Source organism: Cervus elaphus, chromosome 4, assembly GCF_910594005.1.
Source record: "Cervus elaphus chromosome 4, mCerEla1.1, whole genome shotgun sequence".
Taxonomy (NCBI): Eukaryota; Metazoa; Chordata; class Mammalia; order Artiodactyla; family Cervidae; genus Cervus; species Cervus elaphus.
This window is the reverse complement of record NC_057818.1, coordinates 50,169,041-50,189,177: the sequence shown is the minus strand read 5'-3', so window position 1 is coordinate 50,189,177 and position 20,137 is coordinate 50,169,041. Positions and strand designations below refer to the sequence as shown.

Below are 20,137 nucleotides of genomic sequence, written 5' to 3'. Positions count from 1 at the left end.
TAAGTCTGAATCTACTGACTGCAAAATCCATGCTCTTTCTATGTGTCACACTGAAGGGGGAGCAAAAGACTATAACTGAGTAACATAAAGCAATCTAGGGGACTTCGCTGGTGGTCCAGTGGTTAAGAATTCACCTGTCAGTGCAGAGGACCTGGGTTCAATCTCTGGTACAGGAAGAACCTTCATGCGGAGGGATAACTAGATCCATTTGCCACAACTAATGAAACCTGTGCTCTAGAGCCAGTGCTCAGCAACGAGAGAAACCACAAAATGAGAAGCCCATGCACTGCAATGAACAGTAGCCCCCCACTTGCTGCAACTCGAGAAAGCCTGCTTGTAGCAATGAAGGCCCAGCCCAGCCAAAAATAAGTAATTTTTTGGAAATAAAACAATCTAGAATGTAAGACCCTAATTTTTTCCCATACAGAATCTCTCAGAATCAAATTGTACCATTGTTTTTAAATATTTCCTTTTTTTTTATAAATTGACTCTACAGTTGAGCTGCCAGGGAAGCCCTACACCAGCATATGCTGTCAAAACTTAGTAAATGTTCATGCAAGGTTGGTATATTTTTTTAATTGAACTATAGTTGGTTTACAATATTGTATTAGTTTCGTTTTGTTTTAATTTTGGCTGCACTGGGTCTTCGATGAAGCACTCGGGCTTTTTCTAGTTACAGCGTGCAGGGTCTTCTGCAGTTGTGGAGCATGGCTCTAGAGCTTGCAGGCTCAGTAGTTGCGGCACTCCAGCTTAGTTGCTCCACAGCATGTGGGATCTTAGTTCCCTAATCAGGGATTGAACCCACATCCCCTGCATTGGAAGGCGGACTCTTCACCACTGGACCAGCAGGGAAGTCCCTGCGCTAGTTTCTGCTATACAGCAAAGTGATTCAGATATATATATATATATGTATGTATTCTTTTGTAAAATGCTGTTGTCGTTGTTGTTGTTCAGTTGCTGAGTCGTGTCCTAGTCTTTGCAACCTCATGGAAGGCAGCCCACCAGGCTCCCCTGTCCACTATCTCCTGCAGTTTGCTCAAATTCATGTCCATTGATTCGGGGATGCTATCTAACCATCTCATCCTCTGCTGCCCTCTTCTTCTTTTGCCTTCAATCTTCAATTCTTTCTTTAAATACTTTTATTTATTTATTTGCTGTGCTGGGTCTTCATGCTCTGAGGGCTTTTCTCTACATCTGGTGAACAGGGCTACTCTTCGCTGCAGTGCATGGGCTTCTCATTGCGGTGGCTTCTCTTGTTGAGGAGCACAGACTCTAGGCTCACGGGCTTCAGCAGTCACAGCACACGCGCAGCAGTGGTGATGCATGGGTTCAATAGTTGTGGTTCCTGGGCTCTAGAGCACGGTCTCAATATTTGAGGTGCACAGACTTAGTAGCTCCAAGGCATGTGGGAATCTTCCCAGACCAGGGATTGAACTCGTGTCTCCTGCACTGCCAGGTGGATTCCTTACCACTGAGTCACCACGAAAGCCCCTATATATATATATATATATATATATATATATATATGTGCATATACACACATAATATATATAATAAATAAATAAATATAATATAATATATATATATTATGTGTGTATATGCACATATATATATTATATGTATACATATATAATATATGTGTGTGTATATGTATATATACATATATGTATACATATATATAATATATGTATATTTATATATATATTCTTTTCATATTATTTTCCATTATAGGTTATTACAAGATGTTGAACATCTTGTTCATGTTGTTCATAGTTTCCTATGCTGTACAATAGGACCGTATTATTTATCTATTTTATATGTAGTAGTTTGTATCTATTAATCCCAGATTTGTATATTTCATCACATGTAAATTTTACCTCAAACAATTGTAAACTAGGAAAAAAACCCACCTGCCCACATCCACACAAAACACAATGCAGTAAAGAGAAAGAAAGCCATCTAGCTAGTGACAGGGGTGGGATGCCACGTCACCTTCAGGAAAAGCTGCACTTGGGAATTCCCTGGTGGTCCATTGGTTAGGACTCTGCACTTTCACTGCAGGGGCCACGGGTTCCATCACTGGTCAGGGAACTAAGATCCCACAAAAAAAAAAAAAAAAAAAAGAAGGAAATGTTGCCCTTTCTCTGTCAGGAAAGCAAGGCTACATATGTGGCTCAGATTCTGGTAGGCGGGTAAGCATGCTGCTTTTTCTATGGGATAAGAAATGAGACCATCAACAGAGGGAGGAAAGCATCTGGAGGCTTGAGAGGGCAGGGAATAATAAGTGTTGGGACTTCCTCAGTGGTTCAGTGGTTAAGAATCTGCCTGCCAAAAAAAAAAAAAAGAATCTGCCTGCCAATGCAGGGGCCAAGAGTTTGATCCCTGCTCTGGGAAGATTCCATACGACACGGAGTAACTAAGCCCCATTCACCACAGCTACTGAACCCTGGTCAAGCCAACTCCCAAAACAAGAGAGACCACCGCAGTGAGAAGCCTGAGAACCGCAACTAGAGAATGACCCCGTGCCATGGCAAGTTGCTTCAGTCATGTCCAGCTGTTTGCGACCCCATGGACTGTAGCCCGCCAGGCTCCTCTGTCCATGGGGATGCTCCAGGCAAGAATACTGAAGTGGGTTGCCATTTCCTTCTCCAGGGGTTCTTCCCAACCGCAGGGATCGAACCCGAAGAGAGTAACCCCTGCTTGCCATAACTAGAGAAAACCCAAGTGCAGAAACAAAGACCCAGAGCAGCCAAAAATTAAATAAATTAATTTTAAAAACTTTAAATGTAAGTGTTGGAAGTCAAGGAGAGGCCAACTGGAGATCAGGAAAGTTCGGCTGCCCTTGGGTGTCTTTCAGTTTCTCCCATCACACCTGCACTTCCCAACTGGGTTGGACTTTGCCCCCAAGTGGACATTAAATAATATCCGGGGTCATTTTTTATTTTTACAACTGGAAAGGGGGCTGCTACTGATATCTAGGAGGTAGAAACCAGAGATACTGCTAAACATCCTGCCACTCACAGGACAGCTCCCACCCCAAGAGAATCATGAGCCCGAATGTCAACAGTGCCGAGGCTGAGGAAACTCATAATACATCCCTCCCTACCCCACGTTCCCTCTGCAGCAGTGCAGCAAGTCAGACCATAAGAAGAACTCAAAGCCCCTCAAAACTTCCCTTCTCAGGAATCCTAAGTTCCCCACAAAGGCAAGTCCCAAGAGGCCCCTCTCAACCCAGCTCTGGGGTCAGAGAAAAGTCACTTGTGGGGTTCCCATAGATCAAGTACTACTCCTCTCCCCCAGAAGCAGGGGTTCATGCCAAGGGAAACTAGAGATCCATAATCCCATAATCAAGCCTTCACCCCTCTTTCAGGACCTGCCCTAATCAGCCTTTCTGGGACTGAAACAGTAGCACAGACCCCACCTCCATCCCAACAGGGGCCTGAGAGCTGGGGTATCAAATTCCCCAGGACCTTCAAGCACTTCCTCCCCCACCCTCCATGGGAAAAACAATCACCATGGTGTCTACCAATGGACCTGGTTGGGGAGCGGTGCGGCCACCCACACTTCCATGTGGCCTCCCAGACTCTTAACCTCTGGGGCTCTTTCCCACACCTTACCCTCCAAGGAACTAGAGTCCTAGCTCACCTTCAGGTTTTTGCAATCTGCCCTTCTGACCTAGCTAGGAGTTGAGTAACTGTGGTCAGTTTCTGGGGGGAAGGAGACAATGGCAGAATCAGAGTAGGTGGGGGGCTTAGGAGAGAGGCAGAAGTGGAGGTGGGTAGTCGCAGGGGTATCCTTCACATCTGAGGCCCTGTCTTGTGAGGTTTCTGCCTGCCCTGCCCTGCCCTTCTCCCAAATCTTCCTTGATCCTCAATCTGGCTTCAGTCCTGTTTACTGCACGCCACCTCTTAGAGGTGTGAGAGACAGAGAGACACTCAGACAGTCAGGAGGAGACAGCAACTGAGAAAGACTGCGGAGAGAGAGAAGCAGAGAGAAAAGAGAAAGGTCACAAAGAAAATCAGGGGGCAGAAGAGATGGTGAAAGACAGAGACACAGAGGAACAGAGACGGGGAGCGACGGAGACATAAAAAAGAGACAAGAAGATGCAGAGGCCAAAGCAGAGACACATACAGAATTTCAGAGACAAACTGCAGGAGACAGAGAAGGGTGAGAAGAGTTGTGAAAATGGGGCCCCAGAGAATGAGAAACCTTTCCCACCTCAGGACAGAGACCCCAACCTCATCCCTACCCCTTCACTGTGCCCAAGCCCTGCAACTCTAAACCAGACCCAGAACTAGATCCAGGATCCCCAGGGGCAACAACAACAAAAAAGAGAGACTTCACCCCCATTCCAGGACAGATGGCCAGCACTGGCCACAGTGAGAAGAGGTAGGATCAGCCCAGGGGAGGAGAAGGCAGGGCTCCCAAGGCACTCTTTCGAGGCATCATTCCAGCTGGCTGTGAGGCCCGGCCCAGGCAAGTAACACAGGGAAGTGGGAGGGATTAAAAGCCACTGGATAACAAGGGAAAAGGGTGGCAAGCAGGGGGTGGGCGGAGGTGATTTAAGAGCAGCCCCCACCCCTCAGTTCTGAGCTCCTGGGCACACATCTGGAGCAGCTGCTGCCAGCCGGACTGGTCCCTCCAGCACACACCTCAGCAGCTCAGCAGGTAGGGGGCTGGTCACAGAAGAGGGGGTGATTCTCAAGAGAGAGGGTCACTGGCTCCATCTCCCTGTCCTGAGACTGGCCAGGGTCTGCCTCGTCAGCCCGTCTGAGGGGTCTCCGGGTCTACCTCTCAGGGGGCTGTCTCTGGGACCCTGTTCTTGAATTTACCAAAGTGTTCTGAGCCAGGGCTTGGTCCTGTGCACTCTTTGTGACACTTCACCCAGCCAGGGGGCATCTCTCTCTGAAATGTGACTCCTGGGTTCAGGACACCTTTTGGCCTGTTTCTGCTTCTGCGCTCCCGCTGTCTCCATCTGTCTTGGTCTCTCTGTCTCTGCCTGCCTCCGTCGCACGTTCCCTGCCTGTCTGTCTGTCCGTCTGTCCATCTGAGTGTCTCTCTGTCTCTGTGTATCTCTCTCTTCTGTCTCTGTCACTCTCTTCTCCACCGGCCTCGGGGTCTGCCTCTGCCTCTTCCCTCCATCTGCTTGTCACCCTCTTCCTCTTATCTGTCCGTGCCCATCTGTATGTCTCTCAGTCAGGACATAGCTCTGTCTCCCCACCTCTCTCGTCTCTTTCTTTAGCTCCGTGTCTTCTCTAGTTCTATCTCCCTCTCTAGTCTCTCTCTGTCTGCCTGTCTTTCTGTGATTTCTCTCTCTCCGGCTATTTCTCTGTCATGATTTGTCTGTCTCAGTCCCTGTGTCTCTCTATCTCTCTATATCACTATATGAAAGATGATAGATGATAAGCGATAGATAGGCAGGCAGATAGTTAAGTAGACAGACATAGATAGAAAACAGACTGAAGATAGACAACAGATAGACAGATAATAGATTGTTGTTGTTGTGTCTGACTCCTGATAGACAGATACATAGATACATAGAAGGCAGACATCCACAGATATCCAGAGAGCTCACTCTGTTTTTTGTCTCCTCATTATCTCCACATGTAACTCTGCCTCTCTTAGTCTCTGTCTCTCGGTCTCTATCTTTCTTCTGTCCCTCTCCATCGGTCTTGATTTCTGTCTCTCTGTATTTTGACTCCCTCATGCCCTTTTTTCTCTCTCTCCCTCCCTCCCCCTCTCCTTCCATCTCTTCCCCCATCCCCTGGCCTTTCCCCAGTCTCTCCCTCTCTCTACTTCCTTTTTTCTCTCCATCTGCTCCCATTTCTGGGGTCTGGGGGAGGCAAGTTCCAGGAGGAGGTGAGGAGTGAAAGGATCCCACTCCCTCCCCAGCGCTGCCTTCTCCCACTCCCCCCCACCCAACTCCCAACCCAGGTGCCTGCAACTGCCTGCATCATGGACAGCATAAGCACAGCCATCTTGTTCCTGATCCTGGCTCTCGTCTGTCTACTCCTGACCACCGGCTCAAAGGGCAAGGGCCGGCTGCCCCCAGGCCCCAGGGCCCTCCCATTCCTGGGAAACTTGCTGCAGCTTCGCTCCCAAGATATGCTGACGTCCCTCACCAAGGTCAAAGGACTGGGCTTGGGTGAAGGGAGGGATAAGGGAGAGGGGTCCCTGGCCCCAGAGCCCACTGTGACCTCCGTCTTCTTACCTGCAGCTGAGCAAGGAATTCGGCGCAGTGTACACAGTGTACCTGGGACCCAGACGGGTGGTGGTCCTCAGCGGGTACCAGGCCGTGAAGGAGGCGCTGGTGGACCAGGCGGAGGAGTTTGGCGGCCGTGGCGACTACCCTGTCTTTTTCAAATTCACCAAGGGCAATGGTAAGCCTGCTCCCCACCTCCTCCACTCCCAACCCATTCCACACTGAGGAAGGGAATAAGGGTAGAAGAATGTCCTCTCAATTTTGGTGACACTCAGGACTTCTGATCTCACTGATGACGCCAGGCAGAGTGGAGCCAAGTAGGGTGAAGTCTGCCCCACCTTCACCACCCCCAAATCCCACCACCACCTTTTTTTTTTCTTCTTCTTTCTTTGGCTGTGCCATGCGGCATGTGGGCTCTCAGTTCCCTGACCAAGGATGGAACTCATACTCCCTGCATTTGAAGCAGAGTCTTAACCACTGGACTTCCAGGGAAATCCCTCCCTTGGCCATCTTGAATTCTACTTCTATACCCATTCCCATCTCCACCCACCTCCAACCCTACTCTCATCACAATGCCTCTCTCTATCCTGACCACATCATCACACTTCCATCTCAGTCAAGCGGCTAAATTATCTGGCCCCAGACTGCATTGTCCACCTCTCCCCTGTCCCCCCAACCCTGCTTCCAGGTTCCCCATTTCAATCTCAACTCCATCTCTCTCTCAACATCGACTACACCTCACTGCAGCCTCCATTCCCACTACAAACCTCTCTCAATCTCCATACTAACATCTAGTGTTAACATCCTGATCCTTCAGTCAAACTCAATCCCATTATCATTTTCCTCCCCAGCCCCATTTTCTATCTCAGTCACCTACTGAAGTTCACAGTCCTTAGGTCTCACTTTTGACCTATATCCCACTACTGTCACCAAAACCAATCCTACCACATATCGACCCAACCCCAAGCTCAATCTCAACCCCAGTCTACCAATCACTCTCATTCTACCCAGTTCCATCCCCACACTAATCTCAGACCCAACTTCTCATCTACCCCGTTATCTCCCCTCATCCCCATCCCAACTCACACCCAACTTTATCCCCACCCACCCAGCAACTCACATCACTCACTCCAAACCTCTCCTAGCTCAGTATCTTGTCCTCTGTAGGTCTGGAACTCACTTAGTCCTGTGGATTTTTTGTAACATAAATCTGTTACTCAAAGGAAGCCATGTGGCATGGCCCAATGTATGAGAAAGAAAGAACAAAAAGAAAAGGAAGGAAAGAGGAAAAGAGGGAGGGGGAGGGAGGTGGGAGGGAAAGAAGAAAGTTGCTCTAAATGAAAAGGGGGTCCTGGAGACCTATATCCTGGACTATTCGTCTCCCCCTAAAGAATCACTAAGGCTCCCCCTTGCCCTTACACTAGATGGGTCCCAGCTGCCCCAGGATTTGAAGTTGGAAAGTTCTAGTTTAAAAAAAAGAGAGAAAGAAAGAACACCTATTGGATACTGAGTACACTTGCTGCCTTCATGTCTCCTAGCTTGATCTTATGACCTCACCTGTCCAGACGCAAGGAGGTAGAGAAATGCCCCCCGCTACTCTTACACAGAAAACATCTGGATATATATATACATCATCTGTTACTAAAAATAGCCAGCATCTAATTATTCAGTACAGAGGGTAACAGCAGGGTTCTGCCGCCTAGCCTGCACCTTTGGGCACTCCCCTTTCTGACCCTCAGTCTATTATCATGAGAAGGCTGCTACGAGAGGTCGATGCACACAATAAAAGGCAAAACACAATACTTTCTTCCTCTTTAGCATCCAGTTCTCTGAGGACTGGAGGACTAGAGGACTCAGAGATGAACACATGTGAGGCCGCATATCCTATTGCAGCTCCTAGCCCAGTCAAAGACACCGCACAGTCAGGTCTGGGATAGGGGAAGCCCGCAGAGCCGTGGGAGCCCAGAGGAAACACCTGAGCCAGCCAGGAAGGAAGCACCAGCCAAGGCTTCCTGGAGTAAGGGACCTCTGAGTAGTGATCTAAAAGATAGAAGTGACCACTCAGGAGCAGACAGCAAAGGAAGAGTATTCTGGAAGAATAACCAGCCTGCATAAAGAATCCCCAAGTCTAGGGAGAAAAGAGAACAGGATCTGTCTCACTCCTAGATGAGTTCCTAGTGTCTCAAGGTTTATTTTTCTGGCTTCTCTCCCTTATTTGTGCACTCATTCATCGATAAGCAATCACCAGCACCTTGTGGGTGGTGAACCCTGCACTGGACAATGCTAGGAGCACAGTGATGGCCAAGACAGGCCCCATCCCGCCTTCACAGTTCACTGAAGGGGCAGGTTCCTTGTCAGACAGTGACAGCTCAGAGTGGTCAGGTCTGTGATAGCAGAAACAGAGACAGGGTAAGCAGGACTGTGGGGAGAAAAGCCCATGGCCCTATGGAAGCTCAAAGGAGGTACCTGACCCAGCCCAGAGGGTCTGGAAGGACTTACTGGCAGAGCTGGGGGGAGATTCCAAACTCTGGGTCTTTCTCTTATCAGACATCGGGAAAGGGGATTCAGTTGACAGCGGTCTTGGGAAAAGGTCATTGGTGGAGCTGGCCCCTTCCCTTCTACCCAGGCATTGCCTTCTCCAATGGAGACCGGTGGAAGGCCCTTAGAAAGTATTCTGTTCAAATTCTGCGCAACTTCGGCATGGGTAAGAGAACCATTGAGGAGCGGATCCTGGAAGAAGGCCACTTCCTGCTGGAGGAGCTTCGGAAAACTCAAGGTCCGGTTCCCCACATGCAACCCACACCCCTCACTCATCTCCAGCCTACTTAGGGGGTCAGGGCAGCCCCATACCATACATGGGTGTGAACTCAGAACTCCCGGAGGCTTCTCACTCGACCAGTGATGAGAGGCGCCCCCTGGAGGTGGATCAGTTTGTGACGCTGTGTTTCCTTGAGGTGAGGTGACAGTGGGCGTCCCAGGTGGCACTAGTGGTAAAGAACCTGCCTACCAGTCCAGATGTCAGAGAAGCGGTTTCAGTCCCTGGGTTGAGAAGATCCCCTGGAGAAGATCCCCTGGCCACCCACTCCAGTATTCTTGCCTGGAGAATCCCATGGACAGAGGAGCCTGGCAAGCTATGGTCCATAGGGTCGTAGGATTGGACACAACTGAAGCAACTTAGCATGCATGCACAGGGTGGCAGAATATGTCCTGGTCCCTTTGTTGTGCTGTCTCTGTGTGGTATTTTGAGCGCTGCTCCTGTCATTGTGGAGGGCAATATGCTGCTGCTGCTGCTGCTCTTGAAAACTCACCATGTGTGGGGGCCTGTGCTAAGCACATTTTCAGTCATAAGCCCCTTAAGCCTTGGAACAATCCATTTTGCAGATGAGAAGACTGAGGCACAGAGAGATTGAGCAACCAGCTTGAAATGATAAAGCTAGAAAGTAGAAGAACCAAGATTTAAACCTAAGTCTTAGATACCAAAGTCCTCATGCCAAACATTAATACCCATTTATCCAGAGCTTACAGGATTCCAGGTACTATGGTAAACTCTTTGCATGTGTTGACAAGTTGCACCCTCCCAGAAAACCGAGGGAGTTACTACAAGAGATAAAGCTGAGGCCTAGACAGGTTAGTCACATGCCTGGGAAGTGCCCAAGATGGGATATAAACCCAGGTCAAAGCTGTCGACCATGAAAAAGAAGTTAATCAACATTTAAGGTGATGCTTACTTACCATATGCCAGCACTGTTCCAGAACTCTGTGTATATCACCTCCTTGAAAAATCACCCAGGGACGTCCCTGGTGGGCCAGTGGTTCAGGCTCCACACCTCCACTTCAAGGGGTGCAGTTTCCACCCCTCGTTCAGGAACTAAGACCTGGCATGCTGCACAGCATGGCCAAAGTAAATTTAAAAATTTCAGTTCTCCTTTAAAAAAGAGAAATCACCCAAACCTCAGAAGTAAGTACTATCATAAACCCCATTTTACAGGAGAAGAAATTGAGGCAGAGAAAGGTAAATGGCCCTCTACCCTGATCTCCAAATCTTGCTGACTCTGGGGGGAGAACTGGCAGGTAATAGCTCAGGGATTAAATGATGTGATGTAAGTAAAAGAATAATAACTGCCTGAATTATTTTCCTGTTGCTGCTGCAACAAACTACCACAAATTTAGTGACTTAAAACAAGACAAATTTATTCTCCTCCAGCTCTGGGCATCCAAAGTTTAAACTGGGTCAGCAGAGTTGACTTCTGGAGGTTCTAGAGAACAATCCAATTCCTCACCTTTTTTAGCCTCTAGAGGCTGCCTGCGTTCTTCAGCTTGTAGCCCCTTCCTTCATCTTCAAAGCCAGCAGCATAGCATCCACCAATGTCTCTTCCTCTCTCTCTCCCTCTTTCCACCACCACATCACTTTTTGGGGGGTTGGGGGTTGGCCACACTGTGCAGCTTGATCTTAGTTCCCCAACCAGGAATTGACAGTAGAAGCACAAAGAACCAACCACTGGACCACCAGGGAATTCCCATCACATCACCTTTTCTACTCACATCCTTTGCTTCCTTATAAGGACCCAGGTGATTACATTAAACCCACCTAGATAATCCAGAATAATCTCCCATCCCAAGATCTCTAATTTAATTACATATGCACAGGCTTTTGGAATTGGGACATGGACATCTTGGTGGGGGGGCGGGTAGCATGGCGGGGGGCATTACTCAGCCTACCATACCACCCTTCTTTGGTTCATGATGGCATGACGGCCCTTGGCTAAGCATTTCCCAGCCAAACATGTACTATTTATAAGAGCCCCATGAGGAGAAGACTATCATCAAGCCCATTTTACAGATGGGGAAACTGAGGCTCAGAGAAGGGAATTTAGTTCCCCTAGGTCACATGTAGACTAAGAGGCCAAGCCAAAATCCAGACTATGTCTAGTTAACTCCAGATTCAGTTTGCCGGGCTGTGCTGTTGTGTGACGGCCAGTGTGGGGATGCGCTGTATTGGTAGTGCTTTCTGTGACCTGCTGGGTCATCAGATCATTGGGTGTGAGGTGTTGCGTTGCTGTGTGCCGTTGCTGAGTGAGGCTGTAGTGTTGTCAGGCACTGGGTGTAAAGTTGTACTGTGTGTATGCTGTGTATTGCGTCACCAAGAATACCCCGTGCAGCTGTTTAGGATTGCCGTCGATGTACTGTAGGGGAACGTGCGTTCTGTGCTGTCTGCTGTGTAGCCAGATGCTTTGTGGGTGCTGTTGTGCCCTGTTAGGTGGCCAGGAGCGGGCGTTCAGCTTGGGTTGGATGTCGTGCGGTTGCTGCCTGGGGCCCGGCGTGTCGTATACTGTGTCTCCGGAGCCGTGCCCCTTGACCCACTCGCCCTTCACCTTCAGGCAAGCCCTTCGACCCCACGTTTGTGGTGAGCCGCTCCGTGTCCAACATTATCTGCTCTGTGATCTTCGGCTCCCGTTTCGACTACGACGACGACCGTCTGCTCACCATTATCCACCTCATCAATGAAAACTTCCAAATCATGAGCAGCCCCTGGGGAGAGGTCAGGAGACCGAATTCCACGGGCGACAGGGTTGGGGGGGGGCGTCCAGCCAGTTCAGGGCTATCGGGGAAGCAGTGGGTAGGGAAGCAACTGCTATTGGCCCCGCCCTCTCCGTCTGACCCCGCCCCCGAGGTATGCGGCCCCGCCCACTCGGCAGGGGCTCTGCTGACACACAGGCCCCGCCCCACCCTACACACACACACACACACACACACACACTTTCACCTTATCTTCTCATCTGCCTGCTCCTCCCAATCCCTCCGACTCTGCTCCATCCTTAGATGTACAATATCTTTCCGAACCTCCTGGACTGGGTGCCCGGGCCACACCGACGCCTTTTTAAGAATTACGGACGCATGAAGGACCTCATCGCCCGCAGCGTCCGTGAACACCAGGCTTCCCTTGACCCAGACTCTCCCCGGGACTTCATTGATTGCTTCCTTACCAAGATGGCACAGGTAAGTAAGCCCTACCTGGAAGTCCCATCTCTGATCTGACCTTCCATCCTGCTTCGAACCAACAAGGATCTCGAGATGAGCGCGTTTGGGTGTGAACTCCCCACATCCAGGAAGTGAAGTTGGATCATCTGGCTCTTCTGGGGCCACTCAGGGCCTCCGCCAATTAACAGGCTCATTAAAAAGTCCTTCAAGGTTTATTTTATCGGCCGCATGGCTGAGATTTTCCCTTCCCTGCCCTCCGCGCTCCTCCCCCAAGGAAAGGAAATTGAACAGAGGAGGCGCTGAACTGGCACCCAGTAGCAGCCGTGCAGGTCTGCGAGGAGCGGGTCGCAGGGTCTCGGCGCACAAAGATCTCCCTCCGCCTTGGCTCACATCCCCGGCCCTTAACCCCTGCAGGAAAAGCAGGACCCGCTGAGCCACTTCATCATGGATACTCTGCTGATGACCACACACAATCTGCTCTTCGGCGGCACCGAGACCGTGGGTACCACGCTGCGCCATGCCTTCCTCCTGCTCATGAAGTATCCAAAAGTGCAAGGTGCGAGCGCCGGGAGCCCCGCCCACAGACCTTGAGCGCCCGCCCAGTGTGCCTGGTAGCGAGAGCCCCCAGCTCACTCCTGGGTCCCACAGCCAAACCCGCAAGCCCACCGGAGGCTGACCCCACTCACGTGGCTCCCCCGATCCGCATACTTCTGTCCGGACGGAGACCCCGTCCGCAAGGTCTTGCTTTGGGACCCATCTCTGACCCTGCACACACAACTCGCACAGACGCCCAGAGCCCGGGCCTGCCCAAGAACCCCTCCCCTCCCAGCGCACGGCCTGCGACCCCGCCTTCCCAAACCCCGCTTCTGGGTCTTCCCCTGAACCTTCCTGGCCGCCTGGACGCTGTGCGGAGACCTACTGGGTCTTTGCCGCCCGCGCCACCCCTGATTTCTCAGCTGTCCTGCACACCCCGCTCACTCCATCCATCCTCCGGCGGCCCTAGTCCTCGAAGCCCCGCCGGCAATCCCATGTGGGACCTGGACTCCAAGCAGCCCCGTACCCCGTCCGCACAACCTCGCCCCTGAAAGCCCAGGCGGGAACGAAACTTTCGCCCTCACTGCATCTCTGAACCCAACCCTCCCTCTGAACCTCCGTCTAACCTTCACATGCACCCTTGCAGCGGCCCCCGACCCCCGACCCCGACCTCGACTGGAAAGCAGTGGCTGGATTGCTTCCACACGCATGCACACACCTCTTCTCGGCAGAGCCGAGTCTGCTGATCCCCTCAACAACCGCTCTCCCCTCCTCCCACCCCAGTCCGCGTCCAGGAGGAAATCGACCGCGTGGTGGGACGCGAGCGGCTGCCGACAGTGGAGGACCGAGCGGCGATGCCTTACACAGAGGCGGTGATCCACGAAGTGCAGCGCTTGGCAGACATCATCCCCATGAGCTTGCCGCACCGTGTCACTCGGGACACGAACTTTCGAGGCTTCACGATACCCAGGGTGAGGTGGACACTTGGCAAACCATACCTAAAACCTTAGGAAGAGGCATCCCACACTCTTGATACGGGCATCCAGGGTTCTAGCAAGGAAGACCCAGGCCCTAGCAACAGACATCTGAGGACCTTAAATCCAGAACCCCAGCCCCTTCCCAAGACTTCATCCTATACCATACTAGACTGGACCCTGTCCTGAACACCAGGCCCCTTCCCTGTGACCCCTAGTACTCCTCTCTGAAATCCCCAAGGTCTGAGACTTCATTCTGGGGACCTCCGGTACCTAAACACTGTTCTGGAAGACCTTACTCCCTCCCCAGGAACCCCAGATTTGTTTCTACAAGGAGGGTATCCCACATCCCTACCTCAGACCCCAAAAGAATGGTTTTCAGCACCCATCACTGGGAACCCTAGACACCCACACCCATTTCCTGGACTACTGATAGAGACCCAGGCTCTGTAGAGTGAAAATCCTCTACTGGGAACCTCCCAGCCCTTCTAACCAGCCACTGATTCTGCCTCCCCACCCATGCAGGGCACGGATGTCATCACCCTCCTTAATACAGTCCACAATGACCCCAGCCAATTTCTGAAGCCCAAGGAATTCAACCCTGAACATTTTCTGGATGCCAATATGTCCTTCAAGAAGAATCCCGCCTTCATGCCTTTCTCAGCCGGTGAGAGTGGTGGGAGGCAACAGTCAGTCTTTCTGGCCCAATATTCCACCTACATTCCCCAAGCCTAATTCAACTCTCCAGATCCTTTTACTTCTTCATCCCACCCGATCCTAAGCTTTAGATGCATGGACATCCTTTCTCCTTCCCAAGTCTTCCCCTACAGGCTGACAGCAACTGAAAGCCTTGTGGAGGGAGGCAGGGAGACAGGATTGTCATCTAATTTGGACATGGTCATTATCAGTCTCTCCACTGGGTGGTGCAGTTGAAGTGGTTCTGGTTTTTCTTGGCTTTGGTCTTTAAACGGCTGAAAAAAAAATCTTTCCTGCTTAACTCAGTGTTCGAAAAGGGAGTAGGGTACATAATAATAGGTAACCTACATTGCCTACAGTGCACCAGTGTTACCTCTGAGAACTGTAAGAGTGATGGCTAAGAGATGCACTTTGCTGCCAGACCCCAGCTTTGTTATATTCTAGCCACTTGGCCTTGGATTTGCTCCTTCCCTTCTCTGTGCTTCGGGTTTTACATCTATAAAATGGTGATCATAAAAAGGCCCACCTCTGGGAGTTGTTATAAGGACAAAATTAATTGATAGTAGGGCTTAGAGCAGCGAGGGCACACACATACTAAAACTGACATAGCATTATATTCTGTTTCACCTCCATTTACCTTTCACAAAAACCTGAAAAAAAGTGAAAACGTTAGTTGCTCAGTGGTTTCCAGGCTCCTCTGTCCGTGGAATTCTCCAGGCAATAATACTGGGGTGGGTAGCCATTCCCTTCTCCAAAGGATCTTCCTGACCCAGGGATCCAACCCAGGTCTCCTGCATTGCAGGCAGATTCTTCACAGTCTGAGCCACCAGGCAAGTCCCTCATAGCAACCTAATGAAGCACTATTATCCTCCCCATTTACCTACCCAGAAACTCTGGCTTGCCCAAGATCACAGAACTAGTAATGGTAGTCAGGATTCGAATCCCTGCAAGGCTGCACTTGTAGGAGGTCCACGATATACTTAAACTGTCTGTCCCGGACCTTTAGATGGATGGGTCTGTGAGTCCCCAGTCATTATTCTCATGCTTTCCTCTCAAAGTGGAGGAGGGCTTCACCCCCACTTTGTCTTATCGCTCCTCCCCGTCCTTTCTCCCTGCAGGACGCCGGGTGTGCCTGGGCGAGGCGCTGGCGCGCATGGAGCTCTTCCTCTACTTCACCGCCATCCTGCAGAGCTTCTCGCTGCAGCCGCTGGGGGCGCCCGAGGACATCGATCTGACCCCGCTCAGCACCGGTCTCGGCAATCTGCCCCGGCCTTACCAGCTCTGCGTGCGCGCGCGCTGACGCCGCATCCCTTCCAGATTCGTCTGTGAGCGATGGGGCCTGCCTGGAGAGGTGCTTCGGTCCATCGTCTCGTTCCCCTGCGCCGCATCCCTCTCGCTGTCACACTCGCTTCCCATCACCTTGCGCCAGCTGCATGCCCTTCCCCAACATGCCTGTCTTTACCTTCTGCGCCCCCGAAGCAGAAAAAGCCATGGGGAAGGGAAAGCACGTGCCTTGTTTAATCCACAGAATTCGTTCTACTGCACACCCTTTGGTGGAGGAGGCTTTTTCTATCAGTTTCTATTAAATTATCTTTAGAATAGATTCAAATCTACCTTGGCTGAATTAAAGGGAGGACAGTCCTCTAAGATGGACAGAAGGAAGGTCTGGCTGCAGAGAAGGGAGACACCTGGTTTGGATGCATTCAACCCTCACTCTTAGGGAGGTTTAAAAAAAAAAAATGGGAGAAAGTGTTTCCTGGAGACAGACTGGGAGGTAAAGGCTGGGAGGCCTGAGTGAAGATAGAGGTAAAGAAACCAAGGCCAAGAAAAAGACAGCAGCCCAGAGAGGTATGGACTAGGTCTGCCAGAGATGCAGAATGGTGTACAAAGATGGAGATGTAAGCAGAGAACGTGAGAGATACAGAGAAATAAACAGACACGGAGACTGGGAAATCACAAGTACTACTACTTACCTAGTGCTTCCTATTCACACACTGGTCCAAATGCCTTATTTAAATCTTCCTATGGGGCAAAGCCAGGTGGTGCTAGTGGTAAAGAACCTGCCTGCTAATACAGGAGACATAAGAGAGGCGGCTTCCATCCCTGAGTGGGGAAGATCCCTTGGAGGCAGGCATGGCAACCCACTCCAGTATTGTTGCCTGGAGTATCCCATGGACAGAGGAGCCTGGCAGGCTATAGTCCATAGGGTCGCAAAGAGTTGGACATGACTGAAACGATTTAGCACACATACACATGATGCAAAGCAACTTTGTTATACATTGTTTTAAATAAGGTAGGCTTTTATTTATTTTTGGCCGCACTGGGTCTTCCTTGCTGCACACACGCTTTCTCTAGTTGCAAGGTAGGCTTTTATTTATTTTTGGCCGCACTGGGTCTTCCTTGCTGCACACACGCTTTCTCTAGTTGCAGTGAACGGGGGAGGGGCTAGTCTAGTTGCGGTGCACAGATTCCTCATTGCAGTGGCTTCTCTTGTTGTGGAGCATGGGCTCTAGGGTGTTCAGACTTCAGCAGTTATGACACAGGGGCTTAGTTGCCCCTCAGTATGTGGGATCTTCTCAGACTAGGGATCAAACTCATGTTCTGCATTGGCAGGCGGATTCTTAACCACTGGACCACCGGGGAAGTGCTATTATATATTTTTACAGCAAAACTGAGGCTGCTCAGAGAGGTGAAGTGACTTGCCCAAGATCACACAGTCAGAAACGAGCAGAGCCGGGTGTAGAAAGCAGATCTTCTGGCTCCCACCCTGCTCTTCGAAATCTTATGAGTCAGAGACACAGAGGAAAGTAGAGAGATACAAGAACTGAGACCTAGAGAGGTAAAGAGAATAGAAGATAAAGACAAAGAAAGAAACAAAACAATGACCAGGGAAAGACAGAGAGGAAGGGCAATGAATGGGGAAGTGAGGCACTGGAAGACTGAAACTCTCCCTCATTTCTCATCCCTCTCACTGGATTATCTCTTTGTCTTGCAGTTCCTCCCTTTGGGGTGGGGATAGCAGTCCCAGGCATGGGGTCTCCCAACCTGGGACTGGATTTGACAAGCTGACAATCCTGCTGACAGTAGCTTTTCTCAAAGAGCAGGCATCTCAAGCTTCACTGAGCTGGAGGCAGAAAGAATGAGGCTGGCCCCCCAGCCAGGGGCAGAGGTGACGTGGGAGGCCGTTCCCTGAGTGGAGTCTCCCCAAGGGCATTCAGAAGTTGCGACATGGGTATGGGGCCAGCTAGAGGGAGGCTATAGGCAGTCCCCACATGGGGCAGCGGCTCCCTAATCCCCGTGCTGTTCCCACCCCAAGCTGAGTCTGCCCCAAGGCCCAGGCAGGGATGCAGAAGTGGAGGGGGAAAAGGAGATTCACGGGTACTGAGAAAGAAAGATGGAGAGACAGCAAAGAGAAACACATGGTGAAGAAAAAGAGACAGAAAGAGACAGACAGGAAGAGACAGAAAGATACATAGAGTGAGATCCTGAAAATCAAAGACTGGGAGTGAGAGACAGAGGAGGAGCAAGAGAGGAATTGAGAAAAGGGGAGAGACAGAGATGTCCAAAGAGAAGGAAGACAAGGAGATGCTAAAGCCAAGACGGAAATTAAGAGAGGCACAGAGCTGAAGAAAGACAGTGATCTGAGAGGACAAAAAGAGAACTGGAGAGAAACTTCAAGAGATGAAATAGAGACAAGGCAGGAAGAGAGACATTTACAAGGATTCAGCCAAAAACAGACTGAGAGAAACAGAGTCTGAATTAGAGAGAGACAGAGAAAAGAAGACAGAAATAGGGATGAAACAAAGCCATGCCTTCATTAAACAAACATTTACTGGGTGCCCACCGTGTGCTGGGCACTATTTTAGGTGCTGGGGATACAGAAGTGAACAATACTAAATGCCTGCTCTTGAAAAGAGCTTGAAAGGAACTTTCCTAGAGGTCCAGCGGTTAAGACTTCACCTTCCAAGGCAGAGGGTGTGGGTTCGATTCCTGGTCAGGGAGCTAAGATCCCACATATCTTGTGGCCAAAAAACCAAAACATGAAACAGAAGCGGACTTCCCTGGTGGACCAGCAGTTAAGAATCCACCTGCCAGCACCAGGGACATGGGTTTGATCCCTGGTCCGCGAAGATCCCACATGCTGCAGAGCAACTAAGCCCATGCATCACAACTACTGAGCCTGTGCTCTAGATTCCGCACACAGCAACAAGAGAAACCACGGCAACTACACAGTAGCCTCTGTTTGCCATAACGAGAGAAAACCTGAAGACCCAACACAGCCAAAAAAAAAAAAAAAAATTAAGTTAAAAAAAACCCACCCAGAAGCAATAGTGTAACAAATCCAGTAAAAACTTCTTAAAAATAGCCCGAGAAAGAGGATCCATCTGAGAATCTGGGAGGGAAGTTGGAGGGTGAAGTCCTGGAGGGCACACTTGCTGCAACCCTGCTATCTGAAGGGTCAGTGCCTCTAAGCAGAGCCCTGCCCCTAAACCTCTGCCATTCACCAGACAGAGAAAGGCTGACAGGTGGGAAGACACGCTACACAAACAGGCAGGGAGATGGGGAAGCAGAGACAGAGGGAGATTAAGGTAAAGATAAACTGAAAGAGGCTCAGGGAGAGAAAAAGACGGATACTGAAAAGAGCACGCCAGAGAGAAAATTTGTTTTCAGACACAAACAGAGGCAGACCCTGAAAGTAAAACAGAGAGAAATGGGAAGAGAGAAAGAGACGAATAGAGAAACAGAGGGATTGAGAGTGAGACACTTCCAAAGGCAAACCCAGTCCTGGACTCTGCACAGTCCCCCCCATCATCACTCTGGGTCTGGGCCCTGTGCCAGGCACCTGGCGGAAGCCTGGGTCCAGCAGGGCAGGGTGGGGGGGAGGGTGGGCCGCATTCTTGAGCAGTCTGTTCCAAGTACAGACTCAGCCACATCCCCCACCCCTGGCCCATCCAGGCCTGGGTCTGCCCCACCCCACCCCACCCCAGCCCACACTCCCAGGGCCAGCCGGAGGGAGGGCATGTTTATCTGCCATCATGGCCTGGCCTCAGGTGGGGGTGCCCACTGAGGGGCCTGGGGAACTGGAGACCAGGGGTGTAGCAGCAAGGATGTAGGACATTTGGGGCATCTGGGAGCCAGGACATTGGGAACAGAAATGGAGGAGTTCAGGACAGGGCCTAAGTATGGAGACTCAGGGCGGTCAACTGTGGGAAGGTACCCAGGAGTCATAGGATAGGCATGGAAGTGCCAGGCTGAGTGGCACTAGGGGACTCCTAGTGAGCATCTGGGAGACAGGTACAGCATACAAGGCTCCAAGAGCAATGGGTGTGGAATCGACAAGGGCTCGGGTATGAATCCCTAGGTAACAGGCATGGAGCACAGGAGTGCCAGGCTAATGCACACACCACTAGGGGTGTTTTATGAAGTGTATTGAGGAATCAGGGTGTATTCAGGAATCAGAAGTACAAGGTACAGGGCTTCCCTGGTAGCCCAGTGATTAAGAATCTGACTACCAATGCAGAGGACACAGGTTCGATCCCCAGTGCAGGAAGATCCCACATGCCACGGGGCAACTAAGTCTTTGAGCTGCAACTACTAGAGCCTGGGCACCCGAGGGCCTGTGCTCTGTAGCAAGAGAAGCCACTGCAATGAGAAGCCTGCGCACCGCGACTAGAGAGTAGCCTCTGCTTGCCACAGCTAGAGCAAGTCCAATCGTAGCGACAAAAACCCAGTGCAGCCAATTAATTTTTTT

General features: G+C 50.7%; 1 protein-coding gene and 1 long non-coding RNA gene across 2 annotated transcripts; one reads left to right on the top strand and one right to left on the bottom strand.

The window, feature by feature from the left end:
• Positions 1–4,518: 4,518 nt before the first annotated feature.
• LOC122692043 (cytochrome P450 2F3) lies at positions 4,519–15,988 on the top strand. Its single transcript, XM_043899224.1, has 10 exons — positions 4,519–4,668; positions 5,935–6,126; positions 6,218–6,380; positions 8,829–8,978; positions 11,581–11,741; positions 12,023–12,199; positions 12,596–12,737; positions 13,499–13,686; positions 14,215–14,356; positions 15,504–15,988. Exons 2-10 carry the CDS (start codon positions 5,956–5,958, stop codon positions 15,683–15,685), a joined length of 1,476 nt encoding a protein of 491 aa, XP_043755159.1. The 5' UTR covers positions 4,519–4,668; positions 5,935–5,955; the 3' UTR covers positions 15,686–15,988.
• Positions 15,800–18,450, bottom strand: LOC122692044. The gene is made up of 2 exons (XR_006340568.1): positions 16,799–18,450; positions 15,800–16,730 (listed from the first exon to the last, which is right to left on the bottom strand). It is a non-coding gene; the product is annotated as an uncharacterized LOC122692044 (long non-coding RNA).
• Between the last annotated feature and the right edge of the window lie 1,687 nt (positions 18,451–20,137).

Bases quoted from the DNA above. Each gene is read 5' to 3' on its own strand.
- LOC122692043 (XM_043899224.1), top strand. From the start codon at position 5,956: ATGGACAGCATAAGCACAGCCATCTTGTTCCTGATCCTGGCTCTCGTC. The intron at 6,127-6,217 runs GTCAAAGGACTG...TCTTACCTGCAG, and splicing joins TGCTGACGTCCCTCACCAAG to CTGAGCAAGGAATTCGGCGC. The intron at 11,742-12,022 runs GTCAGGAGACCG...CTCCATCCTTAG, and splicing joins TGAGCAGCCCCTGGGGAGAG to ATGTACAATATCTTTCCGAA.